The sequence below is a fragment of the Gossypium raimondii genome, chromosome 5 (genome assembly GCF_025698545.1).
Source record: "Gossypium raimondii isolate GPD5lz chromosome 5, ASM2569854v1, whole genome shotgun sequence".
NCBI lineage: Eukaryota > Viridiplantae > Streptophyta > Magnoliopsida > Malvales > Malvaceae > Gossypium > Gossypium raimondii.
The window spans coordinates 2,003,163-2,022,552 of record NC_068569.1 but is presented as its reverse complement, the minus strand read 5'-3'; the positions used below and the strand labels follow the sequence as shown (position 1 = coordinate 2,022,552).

General features: G+C 33.8%; 3 protein-coding genes across 7 annotated transcripts; 2 read left to right on the top strand and 1 right to left on the bottom strand.

Annotated features, from left to right (window-relative positions):
• Positions 1-208: 208 nt before the first annotated feature.
• On the bottom strand, positions 209-6,142 carry LOC105769772 (probable plastidic glucose transporter 2). 2 transcript variants are annotated; one of them, XM_052631596.1, is made up of 15 exons: positions 5,851-6,142; positions 5,039-5,198; positions 4,537-4,648; positions 4,325-4,392; positions 4,113-4,245; positions 3,507-3,606; positions 3,283-3,395; positions 3,114-3,207; positions 2,633-2,786; positions 2,358-2,501; positions 2,194-2,267; positions 1,667-1,755; positions 1,160-1,274; positions 790-977; positions 209-614 (listed from the first exon to the last, which is right to left on the bottom strand). In XM_052631596.1, the coding sequence occupies exons 2-14, from the start codon at positions 5,130-5,132 to the stop codon at positions 795-797; spliced, it is 1,473 nt and encodes a 490-aa protein (XP_052487556.1). In that variant the 5' UTR covers positions 5,133-5,198; positions 5,851-6,142; the 3' UTR covers positions 209-614; positions 790-794. The 2 variants fall into 2 exon arrangements, with proteins under 2 accessions (XP_052487556.1, XP_012446086.1); XM_012590632.2 differs by lacking the exons at positions 209-614; positions 5,851-6,142 and having other exon boundaries at positions 621-977; positions 4,537-4,637; positions 5,039-5,179.
• A 2,185-nt stretch (positions 6,143-8,327) lies between these two features.
• LOC105769119 (protein tesmin/TSO1-like CXC 5) lies at positions 8,328-16,396 on the top strand. Of its 4 annotated transcripts, XR_008196078.1 has the most exons (10): positions 8,328-8,918; positions 9,585-9,689; positions 10,407-10,584; positions 11,041-11,397; positions 11,635-11,732; positions 11,809-11,903; positions 12,492-12,869; positions 13,427-13,692; positions 14,549-14,605; positions 15,909-16,396. XR_008196078.1 is itself a non-coding variant. In XM_052631103.1 (9 exons), exons 1-8 carry the CDS (start codon positions 8,779-8,781, stop codon positions 13,669-13,671), a joined length of 1,596 nt encoding a protein of 531 aa, XP_052487063.1. In that variant the 5' UTR covers positions 8,328-8,778; the 3' UTR covers positions 13,672-13,692; positions 14,549-15,046. The 4 variants fall into 4 exon arrangements, 3 of the variants coding, with proteins under 3 accessions (XP_052487063.1, XP_052487062.1, XP_012445008.1); XM_052631103.1 differs by lacking the exon at positions 15,909-16,396 and having other exon boundaries at positions 14,549-15,046; XM_052631102.1 differs by lacking the exons at positions 14,549-14,605; positions 15,909-16,396 and having other exon boundaries at positions 13,427-14,172.
• On the top strand, positions 16,250-18,170 carry LOC105769122 (probable protein ABIL5). The gene is made up of 8 exons (XM_012589561.2): positions 16,250-16,399; positions 16,504-16,586; positions 16,844-16,991; positions 17,091-17,190; positions 17,298-17,337; positions 17,426-17,586; positions 17,699-17,760; positions 17,882-18,170. The coding sequence occupies exons 1-8, from the start codon at positions 16,316-16,318 to the stop codon at positions 17,981-17,983; spliced, it is 780 nt and encodes a 259-aa protein (XP_012445015.1). The 5' UTR covers positions 16,250-16,315; the 3' UTR covers positions 17,984-18,170.
• Positions 18,171-19,390: the final 1,220 nt, after the last annotated feature.

Here is a 19,390-nt window from a genome sequence, read left to right as displayed (position 1 = left end):
GTTCTCATTCCATTTTCTAAAAATTCTATCTTTCTAGTTAATGCTGCCATGGTAAATAGCCAATTGGTAATGTACCAAAAAGACAATACAGGCAACTGGTCATTAACCAATACATTTTTTTTTGCCAAACAGCAACCAAAACTTGGCAATTGTTAAAGGAGTATGGGTAAAAAGATTAGGGATAAAATTACACATAAACATGGTGATATGATAACTTTAATTTACTTTGTGATATCATTTTATGTATATTAATTGCATATAAATAGTCATATTTTGCTAAACATAAAAATAGTAAAATTTATTGTTATTTTTTTGTAAAGTAAAATATATATTGCTATGATTTCAACTTCTAGGCTGAAAAGTCGAGGCAAAAATGGTGAACCGTGGTGCTACCTTAAGTCAAATAACTAGAACTATAAAGATTCAAAACTAATGACCCGTAGCCCGAATTAGGAAATAGAGAGCCCATCTAATATATCATTTCATATTAGCCCGAATGAATTAAGGACCAAATATGGATATACAACAAACTTCATGCATGTCAAACACTCACATGTATACCTAAAGTTGGTTGCATGAGATCAAAATATCTGCTCTTCAAATTTATGTTTGATCTGCATATATAAATTCATTTGATCAAGTCAGAAGGAATTATCTACACTCACATGTACTGACATCGTCACACTCACATGTACTGACACGTCTGGTGGTTATTGGTTATTATTCTTAGCTCTATAAAAGTAAGATAAAAAATTGAATTGCAAAAAATAAATTTGGGAGATAATGTACCAACTCTATTCTGGTGGGAGAAGAGCAATCTCTATTTCTTGAAGTGATTTTCCTTTGGTCTCCATTACGTTCTTTTTAACAAAGATCACAGCCATCATGCAAACGCTGGCGAAAATCGAGTATAAGAGCTGTGGACCGAGTTGCTCCAGCAAGCGCAGGAAGAGCAAACCAACGAAGAAATTGATTACCTGAAGAGCAATGTAAAAGCAACCAAGAAAAAGAACATCAGAAGATAGCAATAAGATTCTCTATTTCTATTTTGTTTCCTAATAATTTCATATCCTAGCTTGCGGAGCTGCGAAAGCTGTCACAATCTCTTCGGACAAATGATATGGAAGAGAAAGAGAAAAAGAAAAAAGGAGAAAATTACCCAGTGCACTGACATACAGAACGCCATAGCTTTTGCCCGGATTCGATTAGGGAAAATTTCAGGTAGGAGGAGACCTGGAACAGGACCAGCTCCCAGTGCAAATGTTAAGACGAACCTGCATGTTGTAATCCATATCCAGAAATCAAATCTCTATTGCCTTCCAGCAATCAATGCTGACATTTGTCATAGGCAATTTATAGTTTTCCACAATGAATAGCATGATCAATAAAGTTCCGCCTCAGTGGTTGATGGTGAATTGATATAAAAAAGACTAATATTAGATATATTGGTAATCTTTTCATCATTTTCAAGCCATCAATTCCACTTCTAGGTTGCTGCTTATTCCAATGGTCAGGATCTCAGGTTCGAGAACCCAAACACAAAGAACTTACAACCAAGATTTCCAACTTATACAAAATTTGAATACTTTTTCCATCCATATAAATCCTAGGTGTTCAGAGATTTTTACAAAAAAAAAAAAAGCATATAAATTACAGCAATACTTACATTAGCATGCCACCAACTGATAGGTATAAAGATCCAGAGCCTGACACGTAAGAATTTGCCGCAGCAACTTGAAGGACCATTGACATAGTCTGAGTAAATTAAATTAAAAAAAATAAAGTCAGAATTTATAAATAAATTTTCATTCTTCCATTCAAGAAAATAAAATAAATATTTGTTTTTAGCTGAACCATGCATAAAATGGTAATAGCAGTGGAATTTAAAACCATAGTTCCCAAATCCTTGCTATGATCAATATACTAGCTTCTTTAACAAAACAGAAATAAATTTCGTTCCATCTCAAACAAGAGATGACATGGAATAATTTAACCCAGGGGTGCTCTGGGCACAAAAGAAAAAAGATTGACCCATTGTAAAGCATTACGGGATGTAAATTCTAATTTACGTCAGGAAGCAATATGCCTTTCTTTTCTTCATTTTTGTCGATACAAGTCACATGTAGCTCTCCTTGAATACTACTAATAAATGAAAGTGCTTTCGATGAGAAAATCAGTGACACTGTAAATTACCATGCCAAAGAAGCTCCACAAAAGAAGCAGCTTCCTTCCAAGTTTATCCATTAAAAGCATGGCAACAATAGATCCTATTATGAAGGAAAAATCATGCATCAAGAGACGGACCAAAATGCCATAATAGAACGTGGTCAAGAAAGCCATCAAAGGACAAAGTATACCTGTTAAATTTGCTACTCCTATCAATGCATTTGCAACATCCGATGGTACTCCAGCACTTTTAAATACCGACGAAGAGAAATAAAACACGGCATTTATACCAGATAGCTGTTGTAAAGCAAATAGGGTTGACCCAATATAAACAACTGCAAAAGGAGAACGTGAATAACTTTAAAACCCAAAAGGAAAGAAGCAAAGCAGAACAGGAAGCAACAGCTGTAGACCCCAAAAATACTCGGCATTTTTTAAAGCATAGCAAGAAATGGTAAATATCTACCTCTAAAATGGCGGCCACGGAACAACTCTGACAGTTTCACGGTATCTGCTTCATCCCCCCTGTCCAATTTGGATAATTCTAACATGGCATATTTGACATGTGATCCACCTAAAAGCCTCTCAAACTCTGCTTCAGCTTCAGCACTTCTACCTTTCTGATGACACAACCAGGATAGCATAATAATTTTACCTCAGCATGAGCTTTAATAAACTAAATATCTGTTTCTATCGCATGTGATTACATGTTAGAGGTGATGGGCACATCTTCAAAAATTTTCCATAGAAGAATGAGTACAGTATATGGAAAAGTTGAAAGAATAAAAATAGCATGACAGAAAGGGTCCAATGAAAGTTGGTAGCGATTCTAACCAATAAATTGCATCTATAAAAGTGAGAAGCAACACACATACAGGAAGACATTAAAAACTATATATTCAGACATAAAATCAGATATTACAATACATGCAAACCAGAGAGCAAACCTTGTATAACCAATGTGGACTTTCAGCACAAAATATCATAGCAAATGCAAGTATCCCAGCAGGAACTGTTGAGACCCAAAAACAAATGCGCCACCTGAGCAAATTATGCAAAATAAGTCTGACAAGAAACATATAACAGATACTGTGATACCTAGAGCATGATTCGTACCAGCCAGCAATTTCTCTGACGGGGATACCAATAAACAGAGCCCCCATAAGTCCCAGACAAGTTGCAATCTGGATGAAGCTTCCATAAGTTCCCCTTAAAGAAGCAGGGGAAACCTAAATTGAGTACATAAAATCAGATGACAAAGAACAATTTACATTCATGCAAGAATTAAGTATGCTATATATTCAATGATTGGTGTAACATAAAATTAACAGCATGAATACCTCTGCCAAATAAAGAGAAGCAACAGGTGGACCAATTCCCATTCCAGTCCCAACTAAGAACCTTCCAATGAGCATACCCGCCAAAGTTCTTGTTGTTGCACTAAAACGAATTTTGTTTGTCAGAGTCCTATCTTATAAATTCAAATTTATGAAGTGAAACAGAAGAACAGAATTGTATGGAGAACACAGCACGTAAACAAAAGATTATAAAGACAATAAAAGGTTCTCCAATCAACACATATATTAACTAGTTTAAAACATGATCTCTCCACAAACAAGGCTTTAGAAGAAATAACTATAGCGGGTCAAAAAAGAAGAAAAGGTCTACCAATCAAGGTCCTAGGCTACTAGCTATTCTTACTTTATCAAGACGGTAAATTTGTTGTCAAACATAATTTTGTCTCAAGGGTAAAATTTTATATCTAATCCATCTTCTTTGAGAATAAAAAAGTAACTAATGTCACCATAACAAAGTAAAACGAATAGTCCATAAAAAAGTGGGTGTCAAATTTAAACCAAAATCTATTGTTGCAGTATTAGGATATAAAATACAGGGCATAGCTTGAAAATGATTCATTTAAGCATTTCATTGGCAATGTATATCACCTTGTAGCAGCACCAATAATCATAGGAAGAGCACACAACTGAAATGCCCTACGGCGCCCGGCACTATCAGCAATCCAACCACTGAACAAAGATCCAATAAAGGCACCACCCAAACAAGTACTCACCACCAGACCTAAATTTAACATGTCGTAATAAGTCTAGGCTCCAGATGCAGAAGTGAGGAAAAAAATGGAAAGGGAAAAAAATGTCACCTTCAGCCAGAGTATTGCCCCTGAAACCTAAATCTATAGAGATACTTTCAAGCGGTTCATTAACCACCCTGTATAAAATGGCCAACATGCAAACCATAAACATCTAATATTGTTGTGAGAACAATAATAATAATAATAATAATAATAATAATAATAATAATAAAGCAAAATAAGGAAGATATGAAGATGACAGTTTAAGATAGCACACAAACCCAAGATGGTAGCCAAATAGGAGTGAAGATATGGTCGCAACTACTACATGCGGAAAGGAAAGCAACCATGAAGGATTTGTAGTTTCCACGTCCATGCTGTTCTGTAAGAGAGCTAAACAAACACAAAAATTAAGCATAAAAGTATCTTAAAGTTACTTGAAAGCTGATAATAATCTAAAATAAGTTATTAAAGCAACAAATATCCAGGAATTATTTCGGTATAGTTAAATATCTGCAATCTTTTAATCTGTTTTTCCAATTGCGGATAACTGAATGCAAATTTATGAAGAGTAAATTGAAAAAGAAGAACAAAAAAATTCCAAAATCTTTCCATTGGTTAACATTTTTCCGTACACAAATTTCGAAAGGACCTATCTCAAGGGAACAATACCGTCAAGCACTTCGGGCAATTAGAATCGAACTCAAGTTGGTTCTGGGTCTAACAACTCCACAAACATGGCTATGCAGAGACCCTCAGCTTGTCTATCATAAATAACTTTACCTGAATTCTCTTCTACATCATCAACTAGAGTTGAATGATCTCTTGATGGCATCCTCTTGTACATTGAGAATGCTTCACGGTGACGACCCCACATCCCAAACTAGAGCAGCCAGCTCCGGCCTTCTATCGCTCAAACTTGCGTATATTTGTAAAGATCGTACTGGCACATTGCAAGTTGCGATAAGTTAGCATTTTAACATGAAAAATTAATTTCCTTCATCATCATAGAACATTAACATAAAAATCTCTGTTTATTTTCCCCTATAGAACTCTCATCTAAAAGAAAAACAGATTCAAGCTCAACATCTTGTAATTTATTTTCAACACTCAAACAAATTCAACAAAATCATCAACCAAATTGATCAACACGTTTAGATTGCACTTGCATATAGCGTAAATAAAAAGCAAACAATTCTTTGTTGGCATCATAATAATAACAAAAAAATATCTTACTCCGATTTCAATTAATTCGACACCAGAAATTTAAATTGGCACCAAAAACCTGAAAATTAGGCTAACTTCCACCATTACGTTAAAACGCTCACTTCATTTTTCTCTTTCCTTTGAATTTTTCTAAACAATCACACGGAAGGAAAAGGAAAAACAGAGGATCTCTAAATTAGATAAAACTAAAACTATTAAATTAAAATAAATCACCTTCAAATCAATACAAATACAATCAACATTCATTAAAAGAAAATTCAAATTACAGCAGAAACCGCACAAAGAAATGCTAGTCGTAAAAAAGGAATCAAACGAAGATGAGCGCTAAACAAGCTAATATTCGATCAAAAAGCTAAAAATTAATCCACCTTGCTTAAGATGATTTGATAGATCTGCCGTATGTAATCGTCCAAGAATTTTGATGACACTTTTACTGTAAGGTACAGAAATTTCGCGAAAAAAGAGACAGAGCTTCCAGTTATTTATAAATAAATAAAAACGTAAAGAAGAAAAAAGAAGGTACGTCTACGAGCTATCGTGCGCCGGGGAAGGAGGTTTGGATTGTGATGAGTGGGGACTGAGGGGAAGGAAGAAGGTTTCTCTTAATTAAAGAAACAGAGCAGAGGCAATAGTTTTTCTCTTTTTCTAGAAAAAATGAACTGAATTAGAGCACAACAAAGAGACAAACATACTAATACGATACTTAATTAAAGCTATTTTTTGGTTTAATTAAAATTAAAAAGTTAATCAACTTAATTATTAGCCGCTAAAAAACAAATTAAAGTTTCGAAATACACGTGATTCCAGAAAAAGCGGGTTGGGGGAGTTTGATTCGGTGACGACACCTGTCCTAAAATGGAAAGTGACAGGTTGCCGGAAGAAGATGAAGATTGGGGTAACTTGGACATTTCGTGTATGGGAATTTCTAGTTTTTCACGGTCATTGGAGAAGAAAGGTGGCGATAGTATAGACATTTTGAATTATTATTCCAGCAATAAAGAAGACCGTGGGTAAAACGTCGTTTCTTAAGGAATGGTGGTTTAATATTTTTGTCCTTTATATATCAAATACCTGTCACGTGATCTGAGGGGGAAAAAGAACTGTCACATGAGGGTCGGTGCTTGAGACAATATTTTTCTTGTTGGATTGTTTATAATTTTAACTTTTTTCTTTTGTCAAACTGCAACATTCATTCATTTATTTTTTTTAAAAAAACTGCCATATTCATTGCAGGACCCAACAATTACACAGCAAGCATTATTGCAAGCTCATGTGAGGGAGAAAAAACCGGTCACAGAATACCCAATTTTAGCTTGTTTAACAATTCAATTTGCAATTGTATTACCGTTTCAACCAATTAATGGAAGCAAATCAAGAACATGATTGGCATAATATCCTATTTGATAACAAACGCATTCCAAGAGGTAGATGGTAAAGATGAATTAAGTTAATTTATAATATTATCGTAATTCAATTCAAAATAAGATCAATCTTTACTTTTAGTTGATATGTAAATCATTTGAATATCAAAGGATTTTGTGATGTTAATGAATGTTACATCAAATCGCTTAATTCATACGTTTTAATTTTAAAACATTTTATTAAATCTAAATTTTTCCGAACACAGACCAAATAATACATTATAATTGTTATTATCGAAGAAAATTAAAAGAGCGCCCATCCAATAACCAAAGGGATGAAACAATTGCTATGTCAGAAATGTAATCAAAGATAAAAAGATTACGTGCTTTTCAAAGATGCTAGCAAAAGGGTAAAAGAAAAGTGAATTCTCAATTGACTCCACAATTTTGCCACACCTATGATAGTTACAATTAACTTTTTAAAATATTTTTCAAAGGTTTTTAAAAGCTACAACATTATAATAAGCCTTTGAAAGAAAGTACTTCGTCTAAAGGATGACTCAAAAGTTCTTTCAACTTTCAATAATGAGTCATTTCCAATAGAAGAAAGTCTAAATCTAAATATTCAAATGGTTTATTTGATTATTATTTAAATTAAATTATTAAAGTTTAAAATTTTAATAGTTACCTAAATCGAATATTTTCTAAAACAATTAACTAAAAATTTTATTTTTATTCAAAAAATTTAAAATATGATAGTGTTTATTATTTGTAGGAAAAAAACAAATAACACAATAATAATATTAAATTAAAAACATAATATACTTTTTCTAATTGTTATATCTTTTGGTACGGCAATAATAATTCCAACCTTAACTGTTTTTGAAAATTAAGATTTAGATATTCTATTAAAATAATTGTTATATTTTAATAATTGACCGATAACTAAACTAATTAATACCAGCGAATTATGCATGCAACAAAACTAGGTGCGTGCGGTGCCAAAGAAAAAAGATGAAAGTCGCTAATACGGCGACTTGAAAGTATAGGTCACATTCCATTATCTGTCGATCTTTGACACGAAGATCTTTGCTAGAGCAGTGGCTATGTTTTAAAAATAATTGAAATTAAAATTTGACTTGGGTTGACTCAAAGTCCTCAAAACAAAAAAAGGCTATTGCCATTATATCTGTCTGTCTTTTGCACGACGATCTTTTCGTTATGGTTTTTTCAACCATAACTCCCACGATAATCCTCCAAGTGTCAAAACATGAGTGGTCCCTACTCTCATTCCTTAATCATTTATCTCACTTAACCCACAGCTCTTTAGTGGAAACCTTGCGTTTAGCTGGATCCAACGGTCACTAACTCACCATACTCACTACTGTGAATTTCATCCATCAGATTAATACTTTCAATATAAGCCGTCGGATCGAGAATCCACGCGAATCCCACGTTCAATAAACAATAAAGAAAAAGATATTCAAAACTTGACAAGCGAGTGGGAGGAGAACCGAAGGGGAAAAGGAGAAAGAAAGAACACACCACCAACAATTAAAAATCGCCTTTGTATTTTTTGGAACGTCTCGGTGGAAATAGTGAGCTCGGGAAATCACGGATATTTTTGCATTTTGAGGCTTTCGAGATTGTAGATTGGAATTTGCATATGAAAGTGGGTGAATTTGAGGTGATTCAAGGCAATTTGTGATATTATTTGGTGATTTTGAGCTGTGGCTGTGTAGGATCATTGGGAACATATTGGAACTTGAAGGGGGAAGGAAAAGGAGACCAATTCCCGCCAAAAAAAAAGTACAATCTGATTCGGCGGATTTTCCGGAGAAGAAGCTAGCAAGGCAGCTCGATTTTACGGCCGCTTTTGGCGGGATTTCTGCCGTTGCTGTAGTTTTCCCAGAAAACCTGCAATCCAAACAAGGGATGGATGTCGCTTCGTGGTCGCCTGCAGCAGCTTCAGTTAATCAGCAACAGCAGCCACAGATAAAGCAACAGGTAGCGGCGACTATTTCTGTGGCTGCCGGGCAATCTCATCCTCTAACTACAGCATCTTCGAGTATTGTGTGAGTTTTTGCTATCAAAACTTTTGATTGTTTTTTTTCCTTTTTATCGTGTTATTCTGTAGATTAATCTTTTGTTTGATAAAAGCTCCCTTTCCCCCCTTTCCGGGAGTGTACATAGTAAGGAAGCTTGGGTTACGGTCCTCCGTGTCCTGATTGACATTATGTTTTTAAATAATTCAAAATTAACATTTTAGTATCAACTTTCAGTTATGTTTGAATCAAATTCTGGTGAATTTTGTATTTCATTTTACGAAATTTTTGACTATTTTCTCCGTCTGATCACAGAACAGAATAGCTGGTTTCTTTTGGAACTGATCTCTTGAAGTTCAATTGTTTTTTTTTTTCATCATTTTCTCTTTCAAATTGAACATTGTTTTGGAGTAAAGGAATTTATCCGTTGCTTTATCAGCTTCGGGTTTTTTTTTTCTGTCAATTTGTGTGCGAAAGAATAGTTCTTTCTATTATTCGTGACTTATTTATTGTAATGGTCATATTTCTTACCGCTCAACCGAGGATGTATTCAGCATTGCTGTTCCTGATTAATGATGTCTATTAATCTTAAAGCGCAGATGAAATGCTTCTTGTGATTATTAATGCTGATTTTCTCAAATATTTGTTGCATTTATTGAAGAATGTATTATTTTTCTTATCTCTTGCTCTCTTCAGAAAACCAGAATCCCTAAAAGCTAAAACAAGACCAAATGAACTAAATGATGAGGCTCCAAAGAAGCAGAAGCACTCTAACTGTAAACATTCTCGGTGTCTAAAACTGTAAGTACAATGAGTTAGTTAACAATAGTTCTTAGAGATATTTCTCACAATATCCATTTCTGTATCACTAGCCCCTAGCTGAATCTAGTATCACCTTTTATCAGCCTGATAAGTGGTACTTCCTAACTTTTAAGTTTGTTCTGCATCACCTTTCTAAACCTTTTCCACAATTATATGGGTCTGGCTTGAGCAGCTTCAGAGTGCAAGTAGTACAAGGTTTTGGAATATTTCCGTCTTTACCAATTGCAGAAGAAGATGAACTCTACAAATGACAGAAACAGGAGGAAAATGCCTTCAATTCCAAAAATGCACTTTCTCCGTCCAAATGGCCCAGACCCTTGGCATGCTTCGATAAGAGATGCTTCTGTTAAAATATTTCCTTAAGCTAACATTTCCTTCTATTTATTTCTAACCCATTCAACTTATGGTATACGAAAGATGTAAAAGTGTGTTCCAACACACTAACTAGACTTGTAGTTGTATGTTCGATCTGTCGAGAAGTGTGCGTGAGAGGGAAAAGATGGGGATAGGTTATGACTTCTATTAGTAGCATCTAGTCAGCTTACCTGGTCATTTGGATGGTAGTATCTTTAGACTGTCTTGTTTATGATTTGTCTGTTTATATAATATGATTGAGCCATTTTTTGCATTTGAAATGTAGTCAACATGACTGATCGTATAAGATATAGGAAGTTAATATTGCAATGCCTTGGTCAGGTACTGTGAATGCTTTTCATCTGGCATGTATTGTGATGAGTGCAATTGTGTTAATTGTTATAACAATGTTGAGTATGAAGCTGTGAGACGAGATTCTGTTGGAGCAACTTTGAAGAGCAATCTAAATGCTTTCAGGCCAAAAATTAATAGCAGTTCACATGGTGCAAAAGATAACAAGGTACGCAGGTCAAACTCGTTTTTTTTCTCTTCACATTATCAAGTACAAAGTTACCTCATAGATTTTACAGTATTCATTCAACAAAAAGCTGTATGTTCTTTTAGTTGGTTCTTTTATTATTGGGGATGCTATTCTTCATGAGGCTCAGTTAACACGTTTAGCAAGGTCATAACTTTGTTGCCTTTAATCATTGACGGTCCAACAGTAATATACAGAATCATTTAAAATGATATCCTTCTGTTGAAATGTATGACAATGCATTTGATTTTATCACATATTTGATATCCTCTTCTCTAAATTCTGTATGGTTACACTCTTGGAAAATGGGCCTGAGCTGAGCTTTTTTTTTTTTAATAGCAAAACATAAAATTTAAAGTATAACATGAATGCCTTTTTTATTTGATAAATCTTGCTGCAATTGGCATTCTCATATGAACTAATTTGGATCATCTTTAGGAGGCTGGGGAAGTTTTGATGCTGGGAAAGCACAGCAAAGGATGCCATTGTAAAAGATCTGGGTGTCTTAGAAAGTACTGTGAGTGTTTCCAAGCCAACATTCTTTGCTACGAAAGCTGCAAATGCATGGGCTGCAAAAAATTTAAGGGGAGCGAAGAGAGACAGGCTCTATTTCATGGTGACTATGCCAACAATATGGCATACATCCAGCAGGCAGCAAATGCTACCACAACTGGAGCAATTGGGTCATCTGGTTATGCATCTGCCCCAGTGTCTAAGAAGAGAAAAAGTCAGGAATTCCTTTTGGGGTCAACTGCCAAGGATCCATCTGTTCACAGTCTTGGACATTTGCAACAGGTAAATAGGTGTATGCATAATTATGGGCATTTCGCTTTGGATAAACTTTCCAAATCTTATTTGAATAATCTTACAATAGTACTTCTGTTTTGATAGAAAAGAATGTGTGCTCAGCTAGTGAATTTAGTTTTCCCGTTCTCATTCTCCTGCCACTGTCAGTGTAAAAGCTTTCTCATCATTGCTTTTAGTTTATGCTTCTAAAACTTATGGATGCTGCTTACTTTATATGTTAATCAGACAAATCTTGTCAGAGCTTCTATTCCCTCCTCTTCCTTGTCTTCTATGTCAGTTTCTTGTGCTGGTACTGCAGTAGGCCCATCAAAATTATCATATAGGTAAATGAAGAGTCTTGACGGAAAGATATTTATAGTCTGCTTGTTATAGAAACTAATTTATGCATTTTGGTGGAAGGTCTCTGTTAGCGGACATTATTCAAAAGCAGGACTTGAAGGAGCTTTGCTCTGTTTTGGTAGTTCTATCCAGAGAAGCTGCAAAGATACTTGCAGGTATATGGAGTGCTTGTAAAACAATTCAATTCTATGGTCTAATTTGAAGTGTCTAGTTCCTGATATGCTTCAGTGCTTAATTCACGTTTTTACATGAGTAGGCAGAAGATCATTTGTGCTTATTTATCCAAGAACACAGTGAAAGTTGTCATGTATGATCATCAACTTATACTTGCTTTGCTATATTCATCTCTAGCTACATTTGTCTACTGATGTATTTCTCTCTTATAGAAAAAGATTTGCATAATGCTGTTTATTTGAATCATCCAAAGAGATTAATGGTACAATTTTTTTTCTTTGTGATGAATAAATTACTCGTACAACTTTTGTTTTACTTGAAGATGTAATGTCAGCTTTTAAAGTTAAGAGTCTTCCTTTGAATTAAAAATGTTATGAAAATTGTTATTGATGTTGTTTCTGTAAATATTTTCTCTACTTCAGTTTAGACCATATTTGTTCTAGCAAGTATTTTTAAGAAATACTAGTTGGATTATGTTTTTAGCAATTATTTTTGAATCTGTCAGAAGAAGTTGATGAATTGCAACTTTTCATCTAATGGATCTTACTTTAATTTCTGTATACATTCAGACCAGAGAAGTTTGATTGAAGGGGCAGAAGATCACTCAGAAATTTCCTTTGCATCATCTACTCAAGACAGGCTGGAAAGCCAGAAGGATTTTATTGCTGAAAAAACCAGGGCTGACAATTGTTCGAGTGCGAACCAGGCTGTTAAATCTGGCCCTGAGAATTCTTGCACAGATGTTGCTGATATGCCAGAGGGAAGCCTTATGTCTCCAGGAACTTTGGCATTGATGTGTGATGAACAAGACACAACGTTCACAGCAGCTGTTTCACAATTGCCTTGTGGAAAGGGCATGATAGAGATTGATGCAGAGCATGAAAGAGTTGTTTTGACAAAGTTCCGAGATTGTCTTAATAGGCTTATCACTTTTGGAGAAATAAAGGGCAAGTTTCCCACTCCCTTTTCTGAAAATTCGATTCATAATGAATTATATTCCATGCAGCAAAAAGGAAGAAATTTCAAATGGTGAAACCATCCTTGCAAACAATGAAAAACTTCCTCATTAACTAGGAAAGAACCAGTTTATCAAAAATTCCAAATGACACCAATTAATAGTCAGTTTATATATGTCTAAACGAAGGAGATACCAGAAAAATAAAGTTGATATGTTTGAATTTAGGAGGTAGATTATTTTGTTTCACAGGTATTTGAAATAGGTTCCTTAACTTTGGATGCTTGTTGTATGATGGCCTATGTAAAACATGGTTCATGATTGATGGGTTCTCTAGAATGAGAGTTTGCTTCAGCACAATCAGCTTTGCTGCTGTACTTTTCAAGGCTAGGTGCAATCTCTCTGATCCTAGTGTGCTGAAGTAAATTGCTATCTGTGAAGTGGCAAAGAGTGTACTTGTTCAATTTGTATATGTTATCCATCTTATGGTGTATTATGTTTGCTATCTTAAAAGTGGTAATTTGACAATGCTGCTCCTTTCAATCACAGGAATGTGTTGTTCAACATTAGCTAGAATGGAGATAGGTAGTCAAAGATGCCCACTCAGCCATAGAGCTGAGACTGGGAATCAACAAGGATTCGTTAACTATGGAGTTCCGAAAACTTTCTTTTCACCTACAGTGAGAACATCTAAGACGGCTGCTGTGGTAGCAACTGCTGATAATGATCTCCCTACAGTTCCACCCTTTCCTGGAAATGGGGATGCTAAATCTAAACCAGCCAAACAGATGTAAAGACCCCACAGTTGGCCTGAGGTATGAACTCTCAGTTCACTGCACTATTCCACTGTTCACTCCACCTTTAGTTTTGATGCAATATCAAGGTGATCGTGGGCATCATCTGTAGGACTAGTGCTCAGACGAATTTCTGCCATTATTGATTGTATATTTATCTTTTCTGCTTTTGCCTCAACAATAGCTAGAGCTTATACCATAGTAAATCACATAGTAACTTAATAGCCTACATGCCAATGACCATCATTAGCTTCTGTTCTTAGATGCTACGAGTTTCATTAATAGCAATTTCATGTTTCTTCATGGAGTATGTGGCTTATAGAAGAGATGACTAGTGCTTATTTGGTGATTCATGATCGGAAACACCTGCGGGGTGGACCTTAATCCATTTTTTAGGGTTTTTTTTTTTTTATATAACATGGGGTTGTCTCAGCCATTAATGTTATCATTGTTTATATGTATATTCTTCTTCTTAAGTGAAACATTTCAGGCTCTTTGTTATCTGCTATGGCCTACTATCTTTTTCCGGCTCTCATTTTATTCGAAATATCTATGTTAGATTCCTATATATCCGAAGCATATCTAGACATAAATATGGGAATATTACATTTTAAGGTTCGTTTAAGTACATGAAATTTTTCATAGAAGAATTGGACATGATATACCCGTATCTAATACTCATGCCTAAAATGGCCCTCTAGTTATGTTAATAGATTATCCATCTTTGCGAAGACATCAGTTGATCCATAGTCGCAATATATATGATATATATATAATATATCTGTTAAAATGTCGTCTAGCTTAGCAATCTTTTGTCGGTGAATCACATGCGAAATCAGATAATTAGCTAATGAATTTAATTAACCACTCATCTCAGGTGGGATGTATGCTGGCAGGCACACCATGAATTCTGTTAATGAAAATATAATAAGAGGTAACATTTTGTTTTTTCTTGGAATAGTTTGCATAGTATATCAATTCATCTTGTCTTCTTCCTCCAATGTTAGACAAGGTCGGTAATGACCAATGTGTCTCGGTTTGGTCGCCTTTTTTTTCTCTCCTTAACATGGATTTACTCTTTCTTTCACCAATAATAATAAACTAATGATCATAGAATTTATTGAAAAGTTCTCCATGACTAAGCATAAAGAAAGTCCAAAATTGGACTAGCTCTCGCCATGTCTTCGATGGCTAGGTGCTTGTCACTTAAACCTCGAGGTTCGAGACCCGATAAGCAAATCAAAGAAAGAAAAAAATGGATTCGCCAACAAATGAATCCTGCAAGGAGTAAATGGAGAGAAGCACAAGAATCTCGGTTTATCATAATTGGTTTTATATAATATTAGTGAAATATTACGGATTTAAGTTTAGTTTAGTTGTGATTATTTTAACAATAAAAAAATGAATTTAAATGTGTTTAAATATATATTTTAATTTAAAAGTTTGAGATATCCATGAAAAATGTCATTTGATTAGCAAAATTGATGCCCAATTTTAGTGTCTGCAATTTTTTCTTATTTTAATGTTATATTTCTATACCAAACTAACGTATTTGAGAAGGAAGAACCTTGTGTATATGCGCACACATATTTAACATTATATTGTAAAAGTACAATGGGTGCGCATATTTAACACTATATTGTAAAAGTATAATGGAGTTTATGATATTAAGGGTTGAATTTCATTTTAGTTTTTTAATTAGAGATGATAAAAAAAACTCGAAATTGACGGGTTTTGAGTTAATCTGACTTAATAGAGTAAGTTTTTTTTTTTAGAAACAGGTTTCAAGTCCTGTCGGGATCGTGTCTAGCACGCTTCGTCCCAAGATATTTACAAAATTATCTTTTTAATATTAATTAGGTTAAAAATTTACACTTTTATCACTATTAATATTATTTTATCACCTTTACTCTCATTTCAATTTCTTTCTCTCGAGGTTGGGGTATGGCCATAGAATATCGGGTTGGGGTGAGGGTGGGCAAAAATCCACCTTGCTCTACCTTGTTGCCATCATTATTCTCTAGAGAGAAAATAGATAAATTAGATTTTGTATATAAGATCAATGAATAAATTGATTCTAAATTTTATCTATTTTTACTATTAAAATTTTTAATAGCAAAAATGAATAAAATTTTTAATATATATGACCTATTTACTTTTTTTATAATAAGTACAAAAAAATTTTAATAGAAGAGTCAAAATGTAATCTTGATAAATGAGGTGTGTGGCAATGGCAGGAGCTAGTTTTGTCAGTAAGTAACCGGCCTTTTTCCAGAAAAAGGTAAGAAACACAAGATCACGGGGCTGCAATGCAATTTTGTCATCTTCCTTTCGTACGTCCCCTTCGTGCCATTGAGATATCGCCTTAAAGAGAATCTCTCTTTAATGACTATATGTTTCTTTTGGGACTATTTCAATCAACACACCCCAAACCTCTGTATCTATTTTCTCTCACTTTCAAACTTCTAATCAGGAGAAATTCAAAATTGTTGAATATCGACAAGAGGATTTTTAAAAGAACAAAATGGTTCCTTTCCTTCATTATCTTCACTAGCTTTTAAATTTAGCTCAGCTATCCTATCCTTACTGGTGACCATCATCATCAGTTAGCTCTACTTTTGGAACACAAGAAACTAAGAGAAGAATGCATATTACTGAAATGTTTTCTTCTCCGAAGAAAGAAGATGATGATTCAGGCCAAGGCTTTCGTTTTGACAAGTCTCTCCAGGTTTCTTTCTTCTTCTATTTTTTAGGTTGGGGGGTGGTTTTCATTGAACAAAAATTCCATATTAATGCTTCTTTCTCTTCTTTCTTCCTTTTTTATGGTTATAGGAACTGAGAGATTTGCGGTCTCAGCTTCATTACGCTGCGGATTACTGTGAAACAACATTTTTAAACTCTGAAGAGAAGAAAACGTAAGTTTTCCTTCATTTCTAACCACTCAAGCCAACCTCTTTCATGGTTGAGTTACTGGCTCAGCTTCTCTTTAGTTTTCCTTCAGGTACTAGCCATTTTTGAGCCAAGCTTGAACTATCAAGCGAATTGAATTCTAGCATCTTAATGCTCAATTCCAGTAGCTCTAGATTTAATCCATTTTTTTTAGCTGGTGTTGAAGAAAGTCCCAGACTATTAATTAAAATTATTAAATAAATAAATGTTTGGTAATTTGCAGTGTGGTGGAAAACACAAAAGAATACCTATGCAAGGCAGTTGTCACTTTCGTTGATCATCTGGGAAACGTCTCTGCTAATCTAAATCACTCCATTTCCCAGACTAATTCATTTTCCGAGGCTGAGCTCCGCATCAATTGCCTCCATCAAGTCAGTATACATAAATACACAGATATATATATAACTTTGATTTATGGAGTATTGACATTTACATTTTATTTACATACGACTTGTTTGATGTTCTACCAGAGACTTCTCTCATGCCAACAATTTGCTCACAATCTTGCTCTAACCAGAGTCAAATGGAACCCCATTTTGTCAAGACATAACCGGCGTTATTTATCTGCACGTAGGTTTCCTAATCGCCTCTATCATTCATGTTTGCTTTACAATTCTAATTCTTTATGTTAATCATTTGTTTTGTTTTGTTTTTCTCTCTTTTCAAAATCCTGATAGCAACATTAGCAGCTGTAGAGAAATCAAATGAAAACTCAAGGTACCATCAGCTCAAATTCAATCTTCATATTACCTTAAAGAAACATATATTTATAGACATTGACTTTATGGGTTTTAACCATTTCCAGGGCTACCATTTCTGCAATTCCTGGAAAGCTCGTAAACAAGCATGAACTTGACACGGAAGGAGTCCCACTTTTTTTCTTCACTTGTACCGACAAGCCTTCACTATCTAAGAGTCCATCTCTCAAATCAAATTGTGACGAAAGTAACTCTGATTCAACATTGGGTAAAAAAATAAAAACAAAAAACAAAAAACAAAAACAAAAGAAAGGGCACATTTTTGTTAATCAAAAGTGTTTATATATATTTTTTCTCTAATGGGTAATTTCTTTTCCCAGTGCCTGTCCGTGATGGGTTCTCGATGCTATCAAAGGGTTCAAATCCTACATTCCATTTCCAGGTGATTTTTAGCTTTAAACTACATAATAACGAATTACGATTAGATAAATAATGAAACACTTACCATAGCCGTATTTGCATCAAATTAGTTTGATTTAGCTTTGGTCTTGTATGTTATGCAGCAAGGAAATAAAAAACATGGACGCAAAAGCTTGTATAGAAAATCATTGCCGAGTGCTGATATCTTATCTTTCATTCGACGGGCAAGAAGATCAGCTGCTTGATAAAAAACCTGAAAGGGAAAATCTATGTCTTAGCTTCCGCACCGCATGTTTTTAGTTTTAGTTCATCATTTGGTGTGTTAAATAACTGGTATGGCTTGTTTTAGGGTCGAGATCATGCTGAATATTACTCGATGTAAAGGTCTATTATTGAAGATATCTTGTAATATATTAATGTGTTTTCACTATAGTTAGTAATATAAATCTCAATGGATATAGAAACAAAATATTACCTTGAAATGTGTCAGCCAATATTGGTAAAAGGGTAAATGTAGTTTGAGAGGTCCCTCTATTATAGGGATCTTCTCAAATTAGTCCCCAATTATTAAATGGATCAGTTTAGTCCATGTATTATTAAAACAATCAAATCAGGTTGAATTGGAATAGTAAATAGAGTTAACATTTACTATTTTAAAATACCATTTAGTGTTTAGCAGAGTTAACATCTTTAAAGTTTTATGGTTCTACAAATGAAATTTTTGTTTGGAATTGAGCTACAATTAAATAATAATTTTCAAGTCTTTTTATAGAGTAAATGTTATCTCTATTACCATTTGGACTCATTTAATTATTTTTAATAGTATATGGACTAAATTGAACCATTTAATAATATAAGGACTATTTTGATCTAATTCCTATAATACAAGGACCTTTGAGGCAATTTAACCTTCGTAAAAGTTACAGGGAAATTTGTGCTTGTTACCTTACAAGTTCAATACGTGTCTAAGCACACATGGTTTAGCTTCCAACAATGGTGGCATTTAATAGAGGTATTTATGGACCGCATCGAGTTCAAATATATTTGCTTAAGTTAGATTTGATTTGAATATAGATCTAAAGTTTTACTTAAATCCATCCATATTTATAAATGGATAATTTGAACAATTTTAGACTCACTATATTATTATTAAACTTTTTTTAAATATATATAGACATACAATTCTTTACATTATAATATTATATATTAGTATTACTATGAGATTAATTTTCTGTTATAAATTACATAATATATAAAAAAATATAATATATTGAAAGTTTTAAAACAAATCAAGTGAGGTTTGAGCCTTGAACGTTTAAATCCGAACTCAACTTATATTTTAAATGAGTCAAAAGTTTTTACTCAAATTAATTTTTGAATCTAATATTTTATCCAAACATTTCTAAAAAATCAATTAATAATGGCGACATATATGGTGTAAGATCATTGATTTCGTATTGGTATATCAATATATCTAATTCTAATTCTCGCCAACTTTGCAGGAGATTTAAATTTTAACCATCCTTTATTCACATACATATAATTAATTTCAAAATATTAATAATTTATGCCAAAACTACATTTATTCATATCTTAATTTCATAATTAACATTTTTTCGTGATAATTTTACTTAATGATCAAAGACTATGTT

Excerpts from the sequence above, each read along its gene's own strand:
- LOC105769772 (XM_052631596.1), bottom strand. The coding sequence starts at position 5,132 with ATGTGGGGTCGTCACCGTGAAGCATTCTCAATGTACAAGAGGATGCCA. Across the intron at positions 4,649-5,038 it reads TGATGTAGAAGAGAATTCAG|CTCTCTTACAGAACAGCATG; the intron begins GTAAAGTTATTT and ends GTGTTTGTTTAG. Across the intron at positions 3,208-3,282 it reads GTCAGAGAAATTGCTGGCTG|GTGGCGCATTTGTTTTTGGG; the intron begins GTACGAATCATG and ends TAATTTGCTCAG.
- LOC105769119 (XM_052631103.1), top strand. The coding sequence starts at position 8,779 with ATGGATGTCGCTTCGTGGTCGCCTGCAGCAGCTTCAGTTAATCAGCAA. Across the intron at positions 8,919-9,584 it reads ACAGCATCTTCGAGTATTGT|AAAACCAGAATCCCTAAAAG; the intron begins GTGAGTTTTTGC and ends TGCTCTCTTCAG. Across the intron at positions 11,904-12,491 it reads AGCTGCAAAGATACTTGCAG|ACCAGAGAAGTTTGATTGAA; the intron begins GTATATGGAGTG and ends GTATACATTCAG.
- LOC105769122 (XM_012589561.2), top strand. The coding sequence starts at position 16,316 with ATGCATATTACTGAAATGTTTTCTTCTCCGAAGAAAGAAGATGATGAT. Across the intron at positions 16,400-16,503 it reads GTTTTGACAAGTCTCTCCAG|GAACTGAGAGATTTGCGGTC; the intron begins GTTTCTTTCTTC and ends TTATGGTTATAG. Across the intron at positions 17,338-17,425 it reads AAATCAAATGAAAACTCAAG|GGCTACCATTTCTGCAATTC; the intron begins GTACCATCAGCT and ends AACCATTTCCAG.